The 22,476-nt window shown below is 38.7% G+C and overlaps 1 protein-coding gene across 4 annotated transcripts in view; it reads right to left on the reverse strand.

The window, feature by feature from the left end:
• Positions 1 to 22,476, reverse strand: part of PTPRK (protein tyrosine phosphatase receptor type K) — a 1,381,492-nt gene that overhangs the window by 165,325 nt on the left and 1,193,691 nt on the right. For all 4 annotated transcript variants that reach the window (XM_029594541.1, XM_029594542.1, XM_029594544.1 and 1 more), the window contains one exon: positions 12,123 to 12,283. In XM_029594541.1, coding sequence (XP_029450401.1) covers positions 12,123 to 12,283 — 161 coding nt within the window. The remainder of the gene's footprint in view (positions 1 to 12,122; positions 12,284 to 22,476) is intronic.

Here is a 22,476-nt window from a genome sequence, read left to right on the forward strand (position 1 = left end):
TCTACAATATCTTTCTGTTAGAGAAAATCAGGTTATAAATAAATTGGAAAAACTTGAAATTATGTGCAGAATAAGAATCTACATTTTATAAATTTCCCTAAATTACCTCACATATCTGCTAAAGATATATTTAAAAAATATCTAGTTGAGGTTGTCAAAGTTTCAGAACAAGCAGTTCCACCATTGACTAAGTCATTTTATTTACCCCATTCAAGAAGGGTTCATACTGATAATCAAGCTACAGTGCTATTGGAACCATCTAGGTAGGATATATCTATAATTTTGGAGACATCAGAGACAGATTTGGTTGAACCTGCAACAATGATTGTGACTCTTGTCTTGGAACCAGATTGCGACTGGATTCTCAGATTGTTTTTTTAGGCATCGCTCTGTTACTGTATTCAGTTTGAATGTTAGGGTCTTTCCAGATGTTATCAAGATAGAGTTAAAAGAAGAGAAAACAATTTTTGATTCTTAGGCCCAGAGCATTCCAGCTTGGGGCTTTTTTTTCTCCTTAAAATTTCCTTGCAAGTGTTACATTAAGCATAAGGGTCTCACCTATACTTTTTTTATGCCTTCTCAATTATCTATGTTTTTGAGTGACAAGGTGGTCCAAAATGGCTCTGTTGAACCTTCCATCTTTGCTTGATCCCACAATGATCGATGTTCAGACCTCTATGTATAGATGCCTACATTTTATGTGCTGTTAATTTCCTTGGTGGTTATAGCTACTGTTTACTTTGGGCTTGTGTAATTAGATCCAGTATTAAGGACTAGGGGTAGATGTAATTGTATTTTTCTTTCTTGAGATTCTATTTGGCTCCTCTAATACCAATGATATGTCAAGATTATTCTTGAACTCTTTTTTTGAAATTGTATAAAAAAAAAAAAATAGTGAGTCGAGCAGCAAGTAAACAAAGTCCCACCAATCTCCGATAATTCTTGTCCAAGTCCAAGTCCACCTGATTCCAAATTGTTGTACCTTAGAACATTCCCACCACATGTGAATATAAGTGCCAATGACTCCATACTGCCGTCAACAATGAGGGCCATAGGAACTAAACTTGGAAAACACCACCAAGCACCTCTATCTTCTACGCAATAATTTATATAAAAGCTCCTGATTTTTATTGCAAAAGGAGATTTTTGCTGCAGAACCCCATATTAACCACCAGTCAGTTTCATCTAATTCTAGTTGGAGGTCATAGATGAGTATCCAGATAACCATCACCATATGCAAGGTAGAGATATAATTTTGTAAAACCCTGGATTTCTGCGCCCCCCCCCCTTCTCAAAACTTACTCCAAATATCCTCAAAGGTAGTGAAAGAAAAGCCTACCCATAATTGATCTAAAAATATTAGGCCCTGTTTAAACCATATTTGTGAAAAATTAACAGGGGAAAGATGAGCATTAGCAAACAGAGAAAATACTGGAGAGAAGGTCTCTTCCAGTCTATTCAACCTTTTGTTTTAGGACCTATCTCCATATCTTGAGAGAATGAGAAATAAAAGCGTGCCCCCTACCAATTTTATTAAGACTATGCACCCTGGGTGGATAAAGTAATAGGTTAGCCAAGTTATGATTTAATGTTTGACTATTTCAAATCAGACCATATAGAACTCTCCTCTGTTCCAAACCATCCTCTAAGATCCTGCAGTCTGGCAGCAAGATAATAGAGGAAAAAGTCAGGAGCCTCAAAAGCCCACCACAATCCCTGGGCAACTGTAACGTCTCCATTTTAATTCTTGCAACCCGTTTATGCCAAATGAATTAAGAAAGATAACTACATAACAATATAAAAAACATATGAGGCACATAGCAAGGAAGTTGTTGAAATAAAGACATTTTGGTAAGATGGTCATCTAAATCAAATTGACCCTTCTCAGTAACGAAATAGGCAAATAATCCCACCTATACAAATCAGATTGAATCTTCCATAAAAGAGGTTCATAATTCAATTTAAATAAGACCCGAACATTGTCAGAGATATGAATCCCCAGATATTGAAAGCTACCTTGAACTAAAAAAATCTAGACAAGCAACTCAGCAAATGCTGTTTAGGTCCAATCGATAATATCTGAGACTTGGTATAATTAACCTGATAACCGGACATAACACTATATTCTTGCAACAGGCACAGAAACTCAGGGGCAGAAGTCCATTCTTTAGTGAGGAATAAAATAAGATCATAAGCGTAAAGAGCTAATTTATGTGTTATTTTATGAAAAAGAAACCCAGTCAGAGCTGTGGGAGATCGAAGCATATGGGCTAGGGGTTCCATGGCTAGATTGAAAAGCAGAGGTGAGAGTGGGCAACTTTGCCTAGTTTCCCTCTGAACAAAAGAGAGTAGATTGCATACCATTTGTGATTATAGATCTCCTAGGACTATGGTTAAGTCCCTGAATCTAAGTAATAAATTCTGCAGGAAATCCGAAACATTTAAAAACAGAAAATAAAAATACCCAGGTGATCCTATCAAATGCCTTATCCGCATCTAACAATATAACTAAGCCTGTCTCTTTTGCCTAGCTAAATTAATTATATTAGCCACCTGACAAACATTTGTGGTGGAGGATCTGCCCTTCATAAAGCCAGTTTGATCCAGGTGAATCAAAAGGCCCAAAACCCTCTCAAGATGGAATTGATTTTAGCCAAAATTGTAACGTTTGTGTTAAGGAGCGAAATGGGTCTATATGAGGCACAATTCAATGGGTCTTTCCCAGCTTTACAATTAAATTAATAAAGACAACTGTCATAGAGCCAGAAAAACCAGTTAGCATACTCATTCCCACAAATAAACACCAAATAAGAACAATCAGTTGTTCAGAGTATGCCTTATAGAAATCTACCAGAAATCCATCTGGGCCGGACTTTCGTGGGAGGGCAGAGTCAAGATGGCTGAGAGTATCTCAGCTGTTGTTATGGGGCCTAACAGCTTTGCAGCAGTCTGGCGATAGAGTTGGATGACCAAATTTAGCAAGAAAAGTATCACTACTGGGCTCAAAGGTCTCCCCAGTAGCAGAATAAAAATTGGAAAAAGGATCCCTAAACACCTGATAATATCCCGAGAGATAGTCTGTATAATTTTTGGATTTATCCCATATGCTGCAAATAACTGTAGCCCATGAAGATTGTTTTGCCAATTTCGCTAAAACATCCCCCGATTTGTTACCAAACTCATAAAATTTCTGTCTGCCATCTCGAAACAATCTATCAATTTGGGAGATCTGCAGCCAAAAGAGAATTTGAGAAGAAACTTGCCTCAGAGGTAAAACCAAAACTTTTTCAAGTACATTCAAAACAAAGTCTGTGAAAGAGTTATTTGGGCCGCTAGATGACCAAGAGGTAAGAATGGTGGGCAGGGAGTGTATTTGGATTTTGAGAAGGCATTTGACACAATTACCCCATGCAAAATTCCTCAGGAAATTAAGTCATGGGATAGGAGGCAGTGTCCTATTATGGACTGTAATTAGTTGAAAGATAAAAAACAGAGAATAGAACTAAATGGTCAGTTCTCCAAACGTAGAAAGGTTATTAGTGATCAGTACTGAGACCAGGGCTGCATAAAATACTCATAAATAATCTAAAAGGGGAACGAGTTAGGTGATCAAATCTGCAGATAACATACAATTATTTAAAGTTGTTAAAACAGCTGCAGATTGTGAGGAACTTCAGAGGGAGCTTGTGAGAATAGGAGTCCAAGGCATCTGAATACAGATTAAATGTAATGTGGAATAGTGAAAAGTGATGCATATAGGGAAAAACAATTCCCAACTGTATTAGGAATCATAACCCAGGAAAAGGACCTTGGAGTCCTTGTGGAAACAATACATTGAAGCAAAAAGCCTACAAGGGAATCAGTTGGACCATTAGATGATTGAAGGGTAAAAGGGGCACTAAGGGAGGCCAAGGCAAAGCAGCAAGCTTAAATTAATTCTCTGCTTCAGTCTTTAATGAGGAAGATGTAATTCCCATGCCAGAAGTGATATTTAAAGGTTGATGATTCAGAGAAAAACAAATCTCAATGAACCTGGTTGATGTAATAGAGAAAATTGATAACTGAAGAGTAGCAAATCACCTGGACCAGATGATATACATCCCAGAGTGCTGATAGAACTGAAAATGAAATTGCAGACCTACTATTAAGTAATCTGTAAACTATCATTAAAATCAGCTATGGTACTTGGAGGGTGGTGAATGTAACGCCAGTTTTTTTTAAAAAGGTTCTGGGATGATCCAGGAGACTACAGACTGGTGAGCTTGACAAAAGTGTCATGAAAAATGGTTGAAAACTATTCTAAAGAACAAAATTACTGAATACATAGTTAGTCATGGTTTAATGGAACAAAGCCAACTGGATTTAGCCAAGGGAAGTCTTGCCTCACCCAATATATTTTTTTGTAGGCATGAAAAAACATGTGAATAAAGGTGAGCCAGTTGATATAGGACTTTTGGATTTTCAGAAAGTATTTGATAAAGTACCTCATAAAGTCTCTTGAGGAAATTAAAAAGTCATGGGAATAGGGGGCAATGTTCTATTGTAGATTGAAAACTGGTTAAAAGATAGAAAACAGAGAATAGGGCTAAATGGTCAATTTCTCAATGGAGAACATAAGAACATGCCATACTGGGTCAGACCAGGGTCCATCAAGCCAGCATCCTGCTTCCAACAGTGGCTAATCCAAGCCATAAGAACTGGGCAAGTACCCAAAAAAAGTGAATAGTGGAGTGCCTCAGGGATCTATAATGGGAACAATATTGGGACCCACTGCTTTTAACATTTATAAATGACTTAGAGATGGGAACCATGAGTGAGGTGTTCAAATTGCTTGTTAATAAAAATTATTCAAAGTTGTTAAATCACAAGAGGATTGTGAAAAATTACAAGAGAACCTTGCAAAGACTGGAAAGACTAGACATCCAAAAGGCAAATTAATGTGGACATGTGCAAGGTAATGCATGTAGGGAACAACCACCAAATTATAGCTACCAAAGCAAGGTACCACCATTGGAGTCACCATCTAGGAAAAGGTTGTCATCATGGATAAGTTGAAATTTTTCATTCAATGTGCGACAGCAGACCAGAAAGCAAATAAAATGCTAGGAATATTAGAAAAAGGAACAAGGAATAAAAACAAAGGACTATCATAATGCCTCTGTATCACTCTACAGTGAGACCACACTTTTGAGTATTGTGTACAACTCTGGTCACCGCATCTCAAAAAAGATATTGTGGAATTAGGAAAGGTAGAGAGAAAGACTACCAAAATGATAAAGAGGATGTAACAATTCCCATATGAGGAAAGGCTAAAGAGGTTAGGGCTCTTCAGCTTGGAGAAAAGACAGCTGAGGTGAAATATGATAGAGATCTATGAAATAATGGAGTGAGGTGGAATGGGTAAATATGAATCGGTTAATTCTTCCAAAAAGTATAAAAACCAGGGGACATGCAATGAAGTTACTAGATAGAAACATAGAAACATAGAAATGACGGCAGAAGAAGACCAAACAGCCCATCCAGTCTGCCCAGCAAGCTTCACACATTTTTCTCATACTTATCTGTTTCTCTTAGCTCTTTGGTTCTATTTCCCTTCACCCCCCACCATTAATGTAGAGAGCAGTGATGGAGCTGCATCAAGTGAAATATCAAGCTTGATTAGTTAGGGGTAGTAGGGGTAGTAACCGCCGCAATAAGCAAGCTACCACCCATGCTTATTTGTTTTACCCAGACTATGTATTCAGCCCTTATTGGTTGTTTTTCTTCTCCCCCTGCGTTGAAGCAGGGAGCTATGCTGGATATGCGTGAAGTATCAGTTTTTCTTCTCCCCTGCCGTTGAAGCAGAGAGCTATGCTGGATATGCGTGAAGTATCAGTTTTTCTTACAAATAGGACAACCTTTTTTGTTTTTGTTTTTACTTAGCATATAATTAAACTCTGGAATTCATTGCTAGAGGATGTATTAAAAGCTGTTAGTGTAGCTGGGTTTAAATAAGGCTTGGACAAGTTCCTGGAAGAAAAATACATAAACCATTCTTAAGGAAGATTCAGGGAAAATGATTGCTTATCCCTGGGATAAGCAGCATGGAATCTGTCAACCCTTTGAAATCCTGCCAGGTACTTATGACTTGGATTTACCACTGTTGGAAACAGGATATTGGGTTTGCTGAGTCTTTGGTCTGACCCAGTATGGCAAATATTATGTTCTTATAAAATCCTCAGCTCAGGGTGTATCAGCGATCAAAAAAGCAAACTGTCATGAATGATCTGAAAAGGAATGTAGAATAAAATAGAAAATATCATATTGCATCTGGATTGTTCCATGGTGGTAACTGCACCTTCAGTATTGTGTGCAGTTCTGGTTGCCCCCATCTCAAGAAAGACATAGCAGAACTAGGAAAGGAGAAGGGCAAAAAAAAATAAAAAAATGAAGGGGATGTAACAGCTTCCCTATGATGACAGGTTACATAGATTAGGGCTCTTCAGCTTGGAAAGAGATGATTGAGAGGGGGGATATGAAGTTTATAAAATCATGAATGGGTTGGAATAGGTAAATAAATAATATTAAAACAAGGGAACAATCCATAAAACTAGCCAACAGAAGACTTGAAACAAATTGTAGAAAGTACTTTTCACTCAATGCATAGTCAAGCTGTGGAATTTGCTGCCAGAGGATATTGTCAGGGCAACTAGCATAGCAGAGTTTTAAGAGGTTTGGACAAGTTCCCGGAGAAGAAGTCCATAAAACATTGTTAGCCAGGTAGTTTAGAGAACGCTTTTATCATCTCTGGTAATGAACAGCAACAAATACATCGACTTTTTGGAATCTGCTAGGAATTTGCGATTTGGGTTGACCACTGTTGGGGGCAATGTGCTCATTGGACCTTGGTTCTGACTCAACATGGCAATTCTTACATTCTTATCAAAATGGCATCCAGTCTGCCCAGTTAAGATTCATTCATCTTTGGTACATGTGTATATAAATTATGATTATATAAATTAACCATGTGCAATTCAACACCAACTTCCTAGGTATTGGAACTGACTTCACAACCCTTTTACTACCCACCACTCTCTTATCTATCCCAAGCATGCCAAAATTTGTTACACTGATAAACTTCATTTCTTTCTTTGGTAGGTCATTTTGGGACTTGCCATTTTCAACTTGGCTTCTTATAAGATCAATACTTAAATCAACACCCAGGCCTCTTTCTATGTTTTATTACCGAGACATAATATTCCCTCAATGATGAAAACGATAAAATAAAAAGGATGTGAATCTCTTAGTTGTCAACTGAATTTATCTAAAACAATTTGTCCCAGTTCTGTTGATTTAAGAAGATGTTTTATGTTCAAAGCAAACTGCAAAGACTACAGTATTTGGCAGCAGGGAACTACATTTTAATAAGAGCTCATAAAACTTGTTTGGCAAGAACCACTGCATGTGTACGATAAAGAGAAGTTGATGGCTGAATAGCTGAGGTAAGCTGCTAACAAAACTCATCATTCATGAGCAACCAAAATGTAGAGTGTAAAATTGAATGCAAATCTGCAAACAGGATTATTTCTGAACTTTTTTTTTTCTATTTCAAATTTTCTATATATATTTTTAATGTTCTTATATTCTTGCCATTGCTTACTTACAAAACACATAGTTCCAGTGTTGTGAGGCAGCAAGGAAAAATGGAATCAAATATATATATATATATCTTATATTGAATTATGATGGTGCTGTGTGTGCAATTTAATCAGATTTAGGCTGTGTGTGCATTTAAGCAATTTAGGAAAATTATAAGGATTTATGATTTCAATTCGTCTGAATCAATTCAGGTGTAGTAGTGGAGATGGTGAGGGGAGGAGGAGTCTTACTACCTATTCCTTGTTAACAATGGTATAGGCTATGGCTATTTCTAAGTGAAATTGAATTTCTTCAGTTGCTGGAATTAAGGATTTGCAGTATTCACCTTTGCATTTAATCCACTCCATGGAATCGGATCATGGTTGGAATTTACTGATGTAGAGTTTTTGTAGATAGTACTTCTCTTTCCCGAGTCTCTGGGATCAGGAAAGTGAATTCAGGACGAATCACACCCTAAATGGTTTATAACAGCATGGTACTGAATCAACTTGATACTACAGAACATGCTCTTTCTAGCAGCTAACAGCAATGATCTGGGAAAAGATCCATGAACCATGCAAAGGAGATGTAATTCATGCAGAACTGTGATAAAGGGACTGAGGGTCCTCACCTAATACAGCGGTCGGCACAAGTGGATCATTGGGCACTGCAGGGAAACAAAGCTCATGAGACAAAGATTACCTTCAATTTGTGTACGTAAAACAATGAAAGGCACACGGTACTACTTACAGGCAACTGCACTACATGAGGCTTACTGCTAGGTCAATTGTTAACCACCGTGCCTCACACCCCATGTAACCACATCATGACAATGTCACTTACTTTTTTTTTTTTTTTTTTACAAAATACATATAATCTTACAGTGTTCCTTGGTTCCCCAAGAAAGATTCACATATTTTACCTTTTTGCACTAATTAAGGGTGACAGAATTTGTGTTGGGTTTTTTTTTTTTTTTTTTTTTAAGCTTAAAGACATTACCGTTTTGAGAAAGGTGGAGCAGCTACATTAAAATTACAGGATCACAAAATTATGTATGAAAGAGACATTGTACATGCAGAATGAAGAAAGGGTAAGGCTGAGTCAAATACACGTTTGGCATTTCACAAAAGTTAATCACAGCTCAATACGTGTTTTACAAAGAAAAAACTCATTATGAAGGAAAAGAAAACCAAAGGATAAGTAAACATTGGCTTATATCTATCTATAGTCCACTTCATACTCATTAAGGGTTATCAGGTAAGCCCTGCAGAGTACAGAAAACTGTTTACACGTGCATTTTCTCAGTTTTGGGGCCTTCCTCCCTCCATATCTTATCCTGCTCTTCCATCTGCTTAGGTGTCATTCCATGTTCAAATCTTAGCTCTTAATTCCATGTTCTCTCACTCCTGCTTATATCCTACTATTATGGCAATCTAGCTCCAAACAGTGCACTTGGTCTACTCAGTATCCATCACTGATACCTCACAAATGCTCATCAGTAAGCAAAGAACTGTAACCACACCATCTCTCCCTTCTGCAGGACACAAGTGAATGGCTGAACACACCAAATGTCAAAAGGGAAGAGATGGTGTTTTCTGAATTCTGAGCAATGTAATTCCAGCTACATCACTTTTCTTTTTTACCATTCTTTTTGGCTTGGCAGTTTATCCTGCTCCTTTAGGTTTCCAGCTCAGTTGGACCAGACTCTACTGGGGCTGCAGTGCCATGATTTCCTCTTCACCCATTATTACCCCCTACGGCTCCCCCAGTACTTCTGGACTGATTTCTTGTTAATAATATAACTCTTCTGTTGTACAAAAATAGGGAATTGTTCACGATAAATATGGCATTGAAAACTATTTGGTGTTTTACAAACATATTGTGTTATAGAAATCGGTTGTAACAAACTTGCTATTAAATTCATTTTTTGGGACCATGTGAACACCTCAATTTACAACACAACTTGCACTACTGATATACCTGAAATAGATGGTACTACCATTATGTTTTAAGAAATAAGTCATATGGGATTACTGTGTCTTCTCTTTTTGGTAATAGTAATTTGTATTTGGGCAAACTGATTTAGGATATGAACAGTATCATCATGTTTTGTTCTCTAACATTACCTGGGAGCCATAATGTATCTTCTCACTGAACTTCAGTTAAACCTTGCTTAGTACCAAGATCAATAATAAGCTACACAATGCTTTGCATAGGAGACTGGCATGACATAAATTGTAAACTCAGTCTCGTCCACCTCCTTTACACTGTAGATTATAAGACAGTATTGGTTCAGGGGTGCACTTAGAAGGAGCCAGTGTCCATGCCTTTCAGTAATTGCTGCAACAGATGAGCTACAGTGGAGGGGTAAAGGTAATAAATATGGAGGAATGGAGAGGGGGGAATAAAAGCCATGGGTAACTGCAAATAAAGGCTCATAGTGCCACATGGTCAGTTGGTTCTGATTGAGCTGGAAGATGGCAGGCAAATATGAAATAACTATACATACAAATGCTTGCAATTCAAGTAATACTGCACCATTAAAGGTAGAATACATATATATATATATATATATATATATATACATACATACACACACACACACTTGAGAGAAAGGGATCTAAGAGCAGCCAGTATTTCTCTCAAGTTCAGATCCAACATGGGAGTCCCTCAAGGATCATCTCTTTCACCTACTCTATTCAACATCTACCCTCCTCCTGCTCTGCCATTTACTCACTAACCTCAGTTAACTCACTTCTTATATGCGGACGACATCCAGAGCCTCATCCCGATCACAGAGTCTCTTCACAAAACCTGGTCCCACTGGAATAGCTGCCTTCTAGCAATCAACCGACTTCTTACAAGCCTCAACCTCGTCCTCAATACCAACAAGACTGAGATTCTTCTAATAGTTCAGGACAACAACAGCATTCTCCTCAACCCCTCAAGTTCTCCCAACAAAAAATGTATTTTTCTTCCAGTAACTTGCCCAAACCTTATTTAAACCCCGCTACACTAACAGCTTTTACTACATCCTCTAGCAATGAATTCCAGAGTTTTAATTATATGTTAAGTAACAACAAAAAACAAAAAAAAGTTGTCCTATTTGTCTTAAATGTATTATCCTAGTAACTTCATTGCATGTCCCCTGGTTTTTATACTTTTTTGGAAGAATAAACAACCGATTTACCACCAAAGAATGCTTTTTCAAATTGCAGGTACTAAGAAACTAAAACCACTCCTACACCCCCGAGACTTCCGCTTGGTGCTACAATCTATCATCTTACCTAAAGTGGATTACTGCAACTCCCTCCCCTCCTGGGTCTACCTGCCAACACAATTAAACCACTACAGATGGTCCAGAACGCTACTGCCAGGATTCTCACAAATGCCAACAAAAGGGAACACATCACCCCCATCCTTCAGAACCTTCACTGGTTACCAATCAAATTCAGGATTCTCTTCAAAGCCCTCATGATGATCCACAAGGCCCTGCATAATATCTCCCCCCTTAAGCTAACCTTCCAAATACAGCCGCACATCTCAAACAGACCCATCAGAAGAGCATACAAGGACACGCTGTATACCCCTCCTGCTAAAACCTCCTTAAGGAAGCATGCCCTTTCCACAGCTGGTCCTCCCCTCTGGAACTCTCTCCCACCGGACCTCCGCCAAGAACCCTGCCCTCTGGTTTTCAAAAAGAAACTGAAAACATGGCTCTTCAGCCAGGCCTTCTCAGAGAGATAATTCCTCACACTAAGGCTACCCTGGCTTATGTCCAACTATAGACTAGATTCGCGACTCTAAGCCCTCTTTATCCATACCGGCACTTCACATATCCCCCAGATCTGGGACTACTCCAGGAGACAAAGACTACATTAATTCCCAATCTAGCTGCGGACCTTCACACAGCTACAAGTCACTCAGTCCCTCTATGATTCCTTTTAAGTTAAACGCCTTTTTGCACTTTGTGAATTCTTACCCCCTTAACCTGCCCGCTTGCTAAGTTAGTTCTTTCCTGTTATCCATCAGTTACGCCTCCTTTCCCATCCCGATGGCATTTTTCCTAAAGATTATTAGAAGTTCCATAGGCATAGCCCTATGTTCTATTGCTTACTATTATTGTTATTATTATTTTACTATTATTTTTACTTTTATTATTATTATATTATTATGTGTATTTCTAATGTTCCACTTGTCCATTGTTTCCGCATTTTCATTGTAACTCATGTTTCACTGTATCCGCCCTTTGGCAACAGTTCAGTTTCATGTAAACCAGTGCAATATGTATCCTATACAGGAACATCGGTATATAAAAATTAAAAATAAATAAATACTTTTTCCACTAAACAACAAATTAACAACTGAGTTCTGAAAGAAGGCCTTGAAAATGCAGTGTAAATATTCAAGAGACCATTTCCTGCGAGACTAGATGTGCCAGTAGAAAGCATGCCTTTCCTTGTAAACCTAATATCTTAGAAGCTGTAACTCACTGTTGTACTTACATCTTGGGCTAAAGTTATGAGAATCCATGAAGGTGATGGAAAGTGGATCCTCTGCATGAAGCGTGCTTTGATCAGCATAACTCCGATCCATGGCATTTACCATATGAGTCATTTCCTGTCGTGTGTTCCCCATGGCATCCTTCCGTTTCTTAGCAAGCTTACTGTGGAGAAAGAGGAGAAACCTATTGTACTCATCTTTTAAAAGAAAATACAATCTACCAGGTATTTTGGTGACATAGTTAACAGGAGCAGATTGCGAAAAGGATTTTGTGGCCTCAAGTACTGAGTAAAATTAAAGTGTGCATGACTGACAAGCACAGTCATTGTGCCTGACAAAAATAAACAGAGACCCTGTAGCCTCTGGTCTATAAGAAACCATTTTCTGACAAGTCTTGACTATAATAAACCAAAGTCAAGTCTTACCTATTAAAGGGACAGGAAGGGTGATGTTTTTGTCCCATAAGGAAGACAAACTGGTTTTCAGGGTCTCCAGTACAGACCACATATAATTATATACATCTAACCTATGAATCCACCAGATCTGCATATTTTGGTAATTTTGAAAATCAGACCTGCCTAATCACATGCTCTTACTTTTTCTAACCTGCAGAAATAGCATAGTTAATGATGGCAAATAAAGACCCAAATGGTCCATTCAGTCTGCCCAGAAAGTTGCTTAAGTAGTAACTGTCATTCTGTGCAGGTTACCCCCATACATACTGTTTTTGAGATAGAGGGAACTGTCAATAGAAAGACTGTAGAATGTAATTACACTTTCACATGAAAATGAAACAACACTTCCAAACTTAGGGGGGTCATTCTCTAACGCTATCGCACACGAAAAGTTCCTTTTCGTGTGAGATAGCTAGCTCGGGGCAGAGTCGGCCCCGGAAAAGGAGGAGTCGGAGCGGCACCAGGGGCCGACGCTGCAGACACATTGCTGGTGGCGGAAAGGTAAGTTTCCTTATTGCTGCCAGTTTCGCGCCGCCGAATAACTATCGCAGGACCGCCCCCCACTCACCCCCCCCCCCCCCCCCCCCCCGTTACTGCCGGATTCTCTAAGGTCTGCGACCATAGAGAATCCAGGCCTTAGTCTTCAAGACCCAGAGGTGTTTTCTGGATATTCACAATTAACATTCTGTATGCACTTGGTCTAAGAACCAGGCTAATTTACCCTGAACAGCAGATCTGGTTGGGGACCTGAAAAACTGCATTAAATACAAGATTTTTGATTAAAGGGGTAAATAAGCTATCAAGCAGTCTAAACAAATCCCATGTGTAGTTCTTACCCACAGAAAGTTAGCCAAAATAATCAAAGCAAAACTACATAGGTACCCCATGAAAGGTTCTTGCACAAATTTGCATCTGCTTCCTGGGTGTGTACTTTTTTTGAGCAATATTACATGAGCAGCTTTGATTATTCAAAACTGCCCGCATGTCACCCCTGATTGAATTTTATGCTGTGAACAGCCCTGGAGATATTGCTCGCAAAAGTACATATGTTGCTGAATATGCGGGCACTTTTACCTGCGTAGAGAATGGGAAATAATTCAAAAGCCCATTTCCATGGGTAAGACAGCATTGTACCAGTGGAAAGGGCTTTCATTATTTCCCTCAAAAGGACTGCTATTTATCTCCTTCAAGCATTTCCACTTCCATTCCTATTATAGTGAACTGAATTTCTTCAACCTCATTTTTCAGCTGTTAATTTTTATTTCCTTTTTTGCAATACGTAGTTACCTAGGAGTAATGATATGCAGGGCTCTGAGACTTCTGACTGAGAAAATATACCAAGACAATATTACTTCATGTTGCGACTGTAACTAAATTTAAGAAGGCCAGTTGAGGCTGCTCTGAAAACAGCAGTCCTTAACACGGCAATTCCAGTGACCTTGCTGACTGCAGGAGCACTCGATAGTACTCATTAATTAAGGCCGCCCCAGAGGAAGCTGCATCAACAACTCAAAATAGTTTTATTGTACCAGCAGCTACAATTTGCAGTAAAGTCTGTAAGATGCAACTGCTTTGCATGGTCTCTCCCGGCAGGCATACCACACTGAGCATTAATTAGCAGTCCCAAATTGTATCCTTCAACACTCTATTCCACAGATTGTTTCTTTGCATCAAGGTGACACATTGTTATTGTGGTAAAATGAATACGTATCTTTTGCATTCATACCAGATTTCACTGCATAAAATTGCTTTGGTCTGCCTACAGAATATGAGCATGTGAATGTGTTGATGGGGCGGAGAAGAGGGGATCAGGGCTTGAGGAATGCAAAACTTGTTTCACAAAGCATTGTGAAGATGATCATATCTGCAGCCTATGACTAGAGATGTAACATTTTCTGACTGAAACATATTAGAATTCCCCTGAGATCCAATGGTTGAAGTGTAATGACATCCACCACTCTGTTTAACATTCCAAATCGTGCACTGTTAACTTCATTTTTAGTGAGCCAGGGCCCAGCTTTCAAATGAGTTTTTCCATTTCTGTATTAGCATCCACATCTATTAAAAAAAATAAAAAACACTCTATAGCTCCCATGTGTTGACTACAGTTCTGAGTGTGATTTTTTCTTATCCTAGTTACCAAAGTATGTTGGGATGACTGCAGTTTCAGCTTGTCATAGAGTAAATGTGTTATTTAAAGTGTCTTCTACTCTGCAACATTCCAATAAAATTGATAGCAGACCACAATAAAACATTCATAACTCAATACAAAAACATACATAATATAGAACAAAAATCATTTTAGAAAACCCTAATCTAACCCATAGACCTACTTATAAAACATGGTTTTCAACTTTCTCATAAACCGTAAATACTCTACTCCACTCTAAATAACATGGTAATGCATTCTACATTATAGATCCAGAAAATGAGAACAACCTAGCCCCTGATACATGTAAACTATAATTTATAGATCAACTGCAAAGTCCTGGTCTGACCTAATTTCCTCTTCCTCATACAAAAAAGGCCACACAAGTGGGAAGTTTTGATTTTACTCTTAATCTGATTAGCTCCAACTTCCTCTACATTCATGCACTGCAAAGTTACTATGGTGAGTGCCTTATCACAGCCGAGATCCCATTCTTACTTTACCCAAGCTGTGAATAACCAAGAGGCTAAGTAGAGTTACTCCTCAGTGCTGAACCTAAACTAGATTTTAGATAAGAAAGTCGCTATCAGCTTAACTCTGGGGAACATAAGAACATACTTGCCATGCTGGGTCAGACCAAGGGTTCATCAAGCCCAGCATCCTGTTTCCAACAGAGGCCAAACCAGGCCACAAGAATCTGGCAATTATCCAAACACTAAGAAAATCCCATGCTACTGATGCAATTAATAGCAGTGGCTATTCCCTAAGTAAACTTGATTAATAGCCGTTAATGGACTTCTCCTCCAAGAACTTATCCAAACCTTTTTTGAACCCAGCTACACTAACTGCACTAACCACAACCTCTGGCAACAAATTCCAGAGCTTTATTGTACGTTGAGTGAAAAAGAATTTTCTCCGATTTGTCTTAAATGTTCTACTTGCTAACTTCATGGAATGCCCCCTAGTCCTTCTATTATTCTAAAGTGTAAATAACCGAGTCACATCAACTCGTTCAAGACCTCTCATGATCTTAAAGTCTTCTATCATATCCCCTTCTCAGCCGTTCTCTTCTCCAAGCTGAAACAGCCCTAACCTCTTCAACCTTTCCTCATAGGGGAGCTGTTCCATCCCCTTTATCATTTTGGTTGCCCTTCTCTGTACCTTCTCCATTGCAACTATATCTTTTTTGAGATGCAGCGACCAGAATTGTACACAGTATTCAAGGTGTGGACTCACCATGGAACGATATAGAGGCATTATGACATTTTCCGTTTTATTAACTATTCCCTTCCTAATAATTCCTAACATACTGTTTGCTTTTTTGATTGCTGTAGCACACTGAGCCGACGATTTTAAAGTATTATCCACTATGATGCCTAGATTTTTTTCCTGGGTGGTAGATCCTAATATGGAACCTGACATCGTTTAACTATAGCATGGGTTATTTTTCCCTATATGCATCACCTTGCACTTATCCACATTAAATTTCATCTGCCATTTGGATGCCCAATCTTCCAGTCTTGCAAGGTCCTCCTGTAATGTATCACAGTCTGCTTGTGATTTAACTACTCTGAATAATTTTGTATCATCTGCAAATTTGATAACCTCACTCGTCGTATTCCTTTCCAGATCATTTATATATAAATTGAAAAGCACCGGTCCAAGTACAGATCCCTGGAGGCACTCCAATGTTTACCCTTTTCCACTGAGAAAATTGACCATTTAATCCTACTCTCTGTTTCCTGTCTTTTAACGAGTTTGTAATCCACGAAAGGACATCACCTCCTATCCCATGACTTTTTAGTTTTTGTAGAAGCCTCTCATGAGGGACTTTGTCAAATGCCTTCTGAAAATCCAAATACACTACGTCTACCGGTTCACCTTTATCCACATGTTTATTAACCCCTTCAAAATTATGAAGCAGATTTGTTAGGCAAGACTTCCCTTGGGTAAATCCGTTTTGACTGTGTTCCATTAAATCATGTCTTTCTATATGCTCTACTATTTTTCCCGGCATTGAAGTTAGGCTCACTGGTCTATAGTTAACCGGATCGCCCCTGGAGCCTTTTTTAAATATTGGGGTTACATTAGCCACCCTCCAGTCTTCAGGTACAATGGATGATTTTAATGATAGGTTACTAATTTTAATTAATAGATCAGAAATTTCATTTTTATTTTAAAACATGGAGAATTGCAGAAGATACTGCTAGAGCATGAATACATGGACATCCAGAAAGCTGCCGTTTTTCAAATTCAAAGGCTTCACTTTCAATGAATGTCTCTCTCAAAAAGTCCTTTAGCACATTAGGTTACAAAAATTTTGGCTTTAGTTGTGTGGCAAGGAACATCCTAACATTAACTTAAAGTTAATTAACATTATATGGTTTGGAATGGCCAAGAAAAATAAGATTTGCTGCTATTCTTGCATTTTTTTTTCAAACAATAAGGGGTACGATTCTGCTATGATTGCTGATGGAAATCAGAATGCCTCAGGTGCATTGTGAAGTGAAAGGCCAGATGTGTCTCTACTGTGTGTTAGATCTCACCGCAATTACAGTTTTATTTTAAACCTAACGTATACTGTTATGCTGAGATACTGGTTCTGGCTGAAACGTTTTTCATCCAATTATGGAACAAAGATTCTTTCTAGAATTGTGATGCATCACAAGGCACAAGCTGGGGGAACACATTTATTTTACAGCCCTTAATTATCCATACCAATGGGCAGGAAAAGAGTCACCGTTAATGGTATCCCTATTTTTTTAATCACATTAAACTTGACAGAAAAATATAATGCAGGTGTCACGGTTGGCACACAACTCCCTCACAGAAAGGAGATGCACACTGGGAACAGCTGAATTGGCTGGCCAGGCTGGATTATTCTATTGTTTTTTGTGCACAATCTCTTCTGTATGGAAGAAAGTTTAGGTCTGTCTCAAAGTACAATTGATTTTCCTCCTGTGGTCTCTCCCACTCATTTCAGAACTAGCCCAGCTGCAAATTAACTTTTTTTTTTCCCCCATTGTGTGATGGTAACAGTTTTGGAAGGCAGATATTCCTTATAGATTAAGATCTGCTGCCAGCAGCCACTTAAAGAGGAGCCATTTATGCCAACTTCTAATATGCCACACTGCTTCCACCTTATTACTTAAATCATAATAAAATGCCATATTGATTCAGGGCCCAGGAAGCACTTCCAAATGCCACATTCAGATTTCAGAATTGTGTTTATCTGTGTACAGTTTCACTGACAGACTGGGTAAATATTTACATCAAACCACTTCTTAAAAAACCAAGCCTAGGTCTGTTGATTACTCTCATTACTGTCCAATCTCATCATTGCCATTTTTATCTAAAATCATTGAGTCAGTTGTGCTTCATCAATTAACCAAGTTTATTGAAGAGAATGACATCCTAGACCCGAATCAGTTTGATTTTAGACACTCTATGAGCACTGAATTATTTTAAGTTTCCCTTGTTGATTTAATCCGGAGAGGAATTGATTCTGAACAACAATTTATTTTGGTGTCATTAGACATCTCTCCTGCTTTCGACACAGTAGATCACGAAATTCTCTGTCACTGATTGCGCGAATCTGGGTTATCAGGAAATGTACTCCTGGTTTTCTTCCTACCTGGATAATCGAACTCAGCAGGTCAAATACAGTAATCTGTTTTCTTCGCTATATCGTCTTCAATCTAGTGTCCTACAAGGATCTGCTCTGTCTGCAGTTCTTTTTAATATTTATCTTGCTCCCACTACCAAATTACTCGCCACAGTTACTGATGGATATAAAATCTACGCAGATGACATACAATTCTTTATTTGTTTATACCCTACTTGGGATAAAACCCTTGAACATCTCCATCTTAGTTTGTCATCCATAACAATGGCTCTATCAAAATAAACTTTCACTCAATATTTCAAAAACTGAATTTCTTCTAATCCATAGACCTCATTCACCATTACTTCTTCAAACTATTTCCTTCAGGATTAACACCTTTTCTATCAACAATCCAATAAAAAGTCTTGGTGTTTTGATTGATCACTATCATTTTGACCACACATCAAATCCATAATCAAAACCGGTTTCTATAAAATTCATCTTTTGTCCGGCTTACATCATTTACTGCACAATCAATACTTTTTAACCATCATACATACAATAATATATGGAAAGATAATTGCAACAGTCTTCTCCTTGGTCTCCCATTTAATTATTTATATCATTTACAACTTCTTCTCAATTCAGCTGACAGATTGATTACAAAAGATACGAACACATCGCTCCTGTTCTTGAAAAATTAAAGTGGTTGCCGATAAAACAACGAATCCATTACAAAATTTTTATGACAATTTTCAGACTTTTAAGTCTGCACTGTTGTTCATGGTCCAATGCATTACTTAAAATATATAAACCCTCTTGTGAGTTGAGATCATCTCAACGTGGCCTTCTCTATGTTCCCTCTCCTCGCCATGCCCGCCACTCCATTACTTGAGGTTCTGCTTTCTCAATTGCTGCACCAATTCTCTGGAATTCTTTGCCTTTTGAAGTTCGGTTAGAAGACTCCTTTAAAAGATTTAGATTTTCCTTAAAAAGTTTTTTGGTTAAAGCAAGCTTTCTATTACATGATTGGCAAGACTCTCTCTATGAAAACCTTATCTGTGGTTTAAATTTATATTTATGGTTTGTTTATTATTTTATTTGTATGGTTTTTTTCTATTTATGTTTTAATTTTGTGTTTTTTTTAATGGTTCTTTTATCTGTACATTTTATCTACTTTTATGAATGTTTGATTTGGAAATTGCTTAAATCTACTCTGTGTTAAGTGATTAATAAATTTTAATAAATGAAATGAAAAATTACTTGGCACTGAAAATTAATTTTCATTCTCTTATTTGAATGGAATCTTTCAATAAGAATTGGAACCTCTAGGTTAGATTTTATTTGCCAGTCCCACCTTCTGTTGGCAGTTTCCATTAACTGCAATCTCTCTTAGAAAGATGCCACTGGAAAATAAAGAAACATCTATGAAAGTTCTCATTACCAGAAGTACCTCATTGTAGCTATATTTTGCTTTCTCTAAGGCAAAGCTGTACTGCTATCCAGGGTGGCAGATTCTGTAAAGAGTTTCAGTGAAGGTTAGTTGTAAATTAAACAGGGGCAGCTTCAACAAATAAGAAGACCAAGTAGTGGCAGCACAACCAGGATGTGGTGAGGACATGCTTTACATCCTGAAAAACCACATATATCCTTCATGATGTTGTGACAAGTAGCCACTATAATAAACCTGCAGAATTCTTAGCTACTGGGCTGCAATGACGGAACAGACAGAACCTGGATCGCAATGGCTATGAAGAGGGGTGCATGCGATCAAGGTCTTCTGTCAAGAACTGTGAGGAAGCTGGTGTGATATGGCTTCTTCAAAATAAAAGAAGTGGTGTACAGATATCTTTCATAGAAACATCTTCCAGCACATTCTTCAAGACAAGGACGAGTTTCTTAAACAATAAAACTAAAAAAGGTACTGGATTGTGAGGAGACAGGAAATGTGGGGAATACAGATAGGGTGAGAATGCTGCCTCCTTGGCCCATGCGGGCTGCTTACAGTAACAATGACATCTTCTCTTTATCCTGCTGACACCACTTCCTGTCTTCAGCTCACACACAGTCCGATTAAGTAAAGTCCGTGGGAGAGCGGATGAACGCCCGCTCTCCCGGCATGCGCACCGGCCACTCACCGGTGCGCACGATTCAGTATGCAAATTAGGTGGTGCGGTAGAAACAGGCAAAAGGAGGCACTAGGGACACTAGCGCGTTCATAGCACCTCCTTTTAGCCCGGAGCAGCAGCTGTCAGTGGGTTTGACAGCCGACGTTCAATTTTGCCGGTGTCGGTTCTCGAGCCCGCTGACAGCCACGGGCTCGGAAACCGGATGCCGGCAAAATTGAGCGTCCAGTTTTTGGCCCGACAGCCGCCGGCCCATTTAAAAAAAATTTTTTTTTAAACTTTTTTTTACACTTCGGGATCTCCGACTTAATATCGCCATGATATTAAGTCGGAGGGTGCACAGAAAAGCAGTTTTTATTGCTTTTCTGTGCACTTTCCCGGTGCCGGCAGAAACTAGTGCCTACCCAAAGGTAGGCACTAATTTCTTAAAGTAAAATGTGCGGCTTGGCTGCACATTTTACTTACTGTATCGTGCGGACATACCTAATAGGGCCCTCAACATGCATTTGCATGTTGAGGGCCCTATTAGGTGCCGCGGGTTAGACGTGCGTTTTCCTCCCATTACTAAATAAGGGGTAAGGGAAAACATGCGTCCAAGGGCAGGTTAACAGTGCGCTCCGACGGAGCACACTGTACTGTATTGGCCTGTTAGGATGCTAATGCAACCAGAAAGGCTTTCGATCAGTGATTTGGCATGACTCATAAAATCATGACTGCATCAAGCCTTTTGAAAAATAACTAGTAACAATAGATGGAGGGCTCTGAGATCTGGAAGTTCCTGGCACAACAGCAACAGCTATGAGAAAGTCATTTAATATGTGGGTGAATCAGGAGTGTGATTTGGCAACTATAATTGTGACTGAGCAACTCCTTTCAGGAAGGCCTTTGCTAACACCAGATGAGGAGGTGGCTAGAAAATGTGCCTTAAACACAGTTTGACTCAGCTTTTCCTGACTGGATAGTCACATCCAGTGGGATCAACTTTACTAATGAAAAACATCAAGAAAGTCATGCTATTATTTTTGAAACTTGAACACCTGGACCCTTATGGACAATATTCTAAGAGTGAACCCCAAAATGCTGCATTGCAATTGTGGTCTGAGAACTCTGACATTGCAACACTGTCATCACTGCCTGGAGTGAGATCTGGCAAGCAGAAGGGCAACTGAAGCAACAAGGTGGCAGCTATACATTGTTCTGGAAGGGTAAACAAGAAGAAAGTCAACTTCTCGGAACTGGATTTGCCAACAAGAACATAATCATAGCCAACTTAATGGGTTCCTCATTTATTTATTTATTTATTTATTTTTAATTTTTATATACCGAAGTTCTTGTAGGGACTACAAATCACTCCGGTTTACATACAACGAAGAACTGCTCAACAAAGAGCGGAGCTTTACTGATCATCCATTATGTCATGTCCAAACTGGCTCCCGAATAACAGCTATGGTAGAAATGATGCAGAAAGAAGACCAATGTCAAAGAACTCAAGGACCTGATCAAGTATGACCTCATCTGTCAGTGCCCCAACACCGCTTGATAACTTCAAGCCAACAAGCAGCAGAATGTCAGCAGTGTTGGAGGTGTCCTTCAAATCCATTATCAGCACCTGTGAAGAGATGCTTGGATACTCTACAAGGAAGTATCAAGACTGGTTTGATGACAATGAGAGATCAAGGCCTTTTGTACTTATCAGACTTAAATCAACTCCAAGTAAAAATAAATGAATTACCAACGAGCTAATGCAGAGGTCCACAAGACGACCTGTGACATGAAAAACTGATGGTGGTAATGCATTATGTATACATAAATCAGTTGATGTTTGAAGGGCATGGTATCCTAGTCGAAGGAATAAATTTTTTCGAGGCATAACTCTTTTAATCAAATTGACTGCTTTCTATGCAGTTCTGATCTCATTCCCAAAATATTGGATTGTGATATTTTATCTTCATATCTTTCGGACCATCATCCTATTACTGTTTTGCATTTCTTGGATTTGGATAGCTCTAAGGCCAGTTGGCG

Source organism: Rhinatrema bivittatum, chromosome 3 (genome assembly GCF_901001135.1).
Source record: "Rhinatrema bivittatum chromosome 3, aRhiBiv1.1, whole genome shotgun sequence".
Lineage (NCBI taxonomy): Eukaryota > Metazoa > Chordata > Amphibia > Gymnophiona > Rhinatrematidae > Rhinatrema > Rhinatrema bivittatum.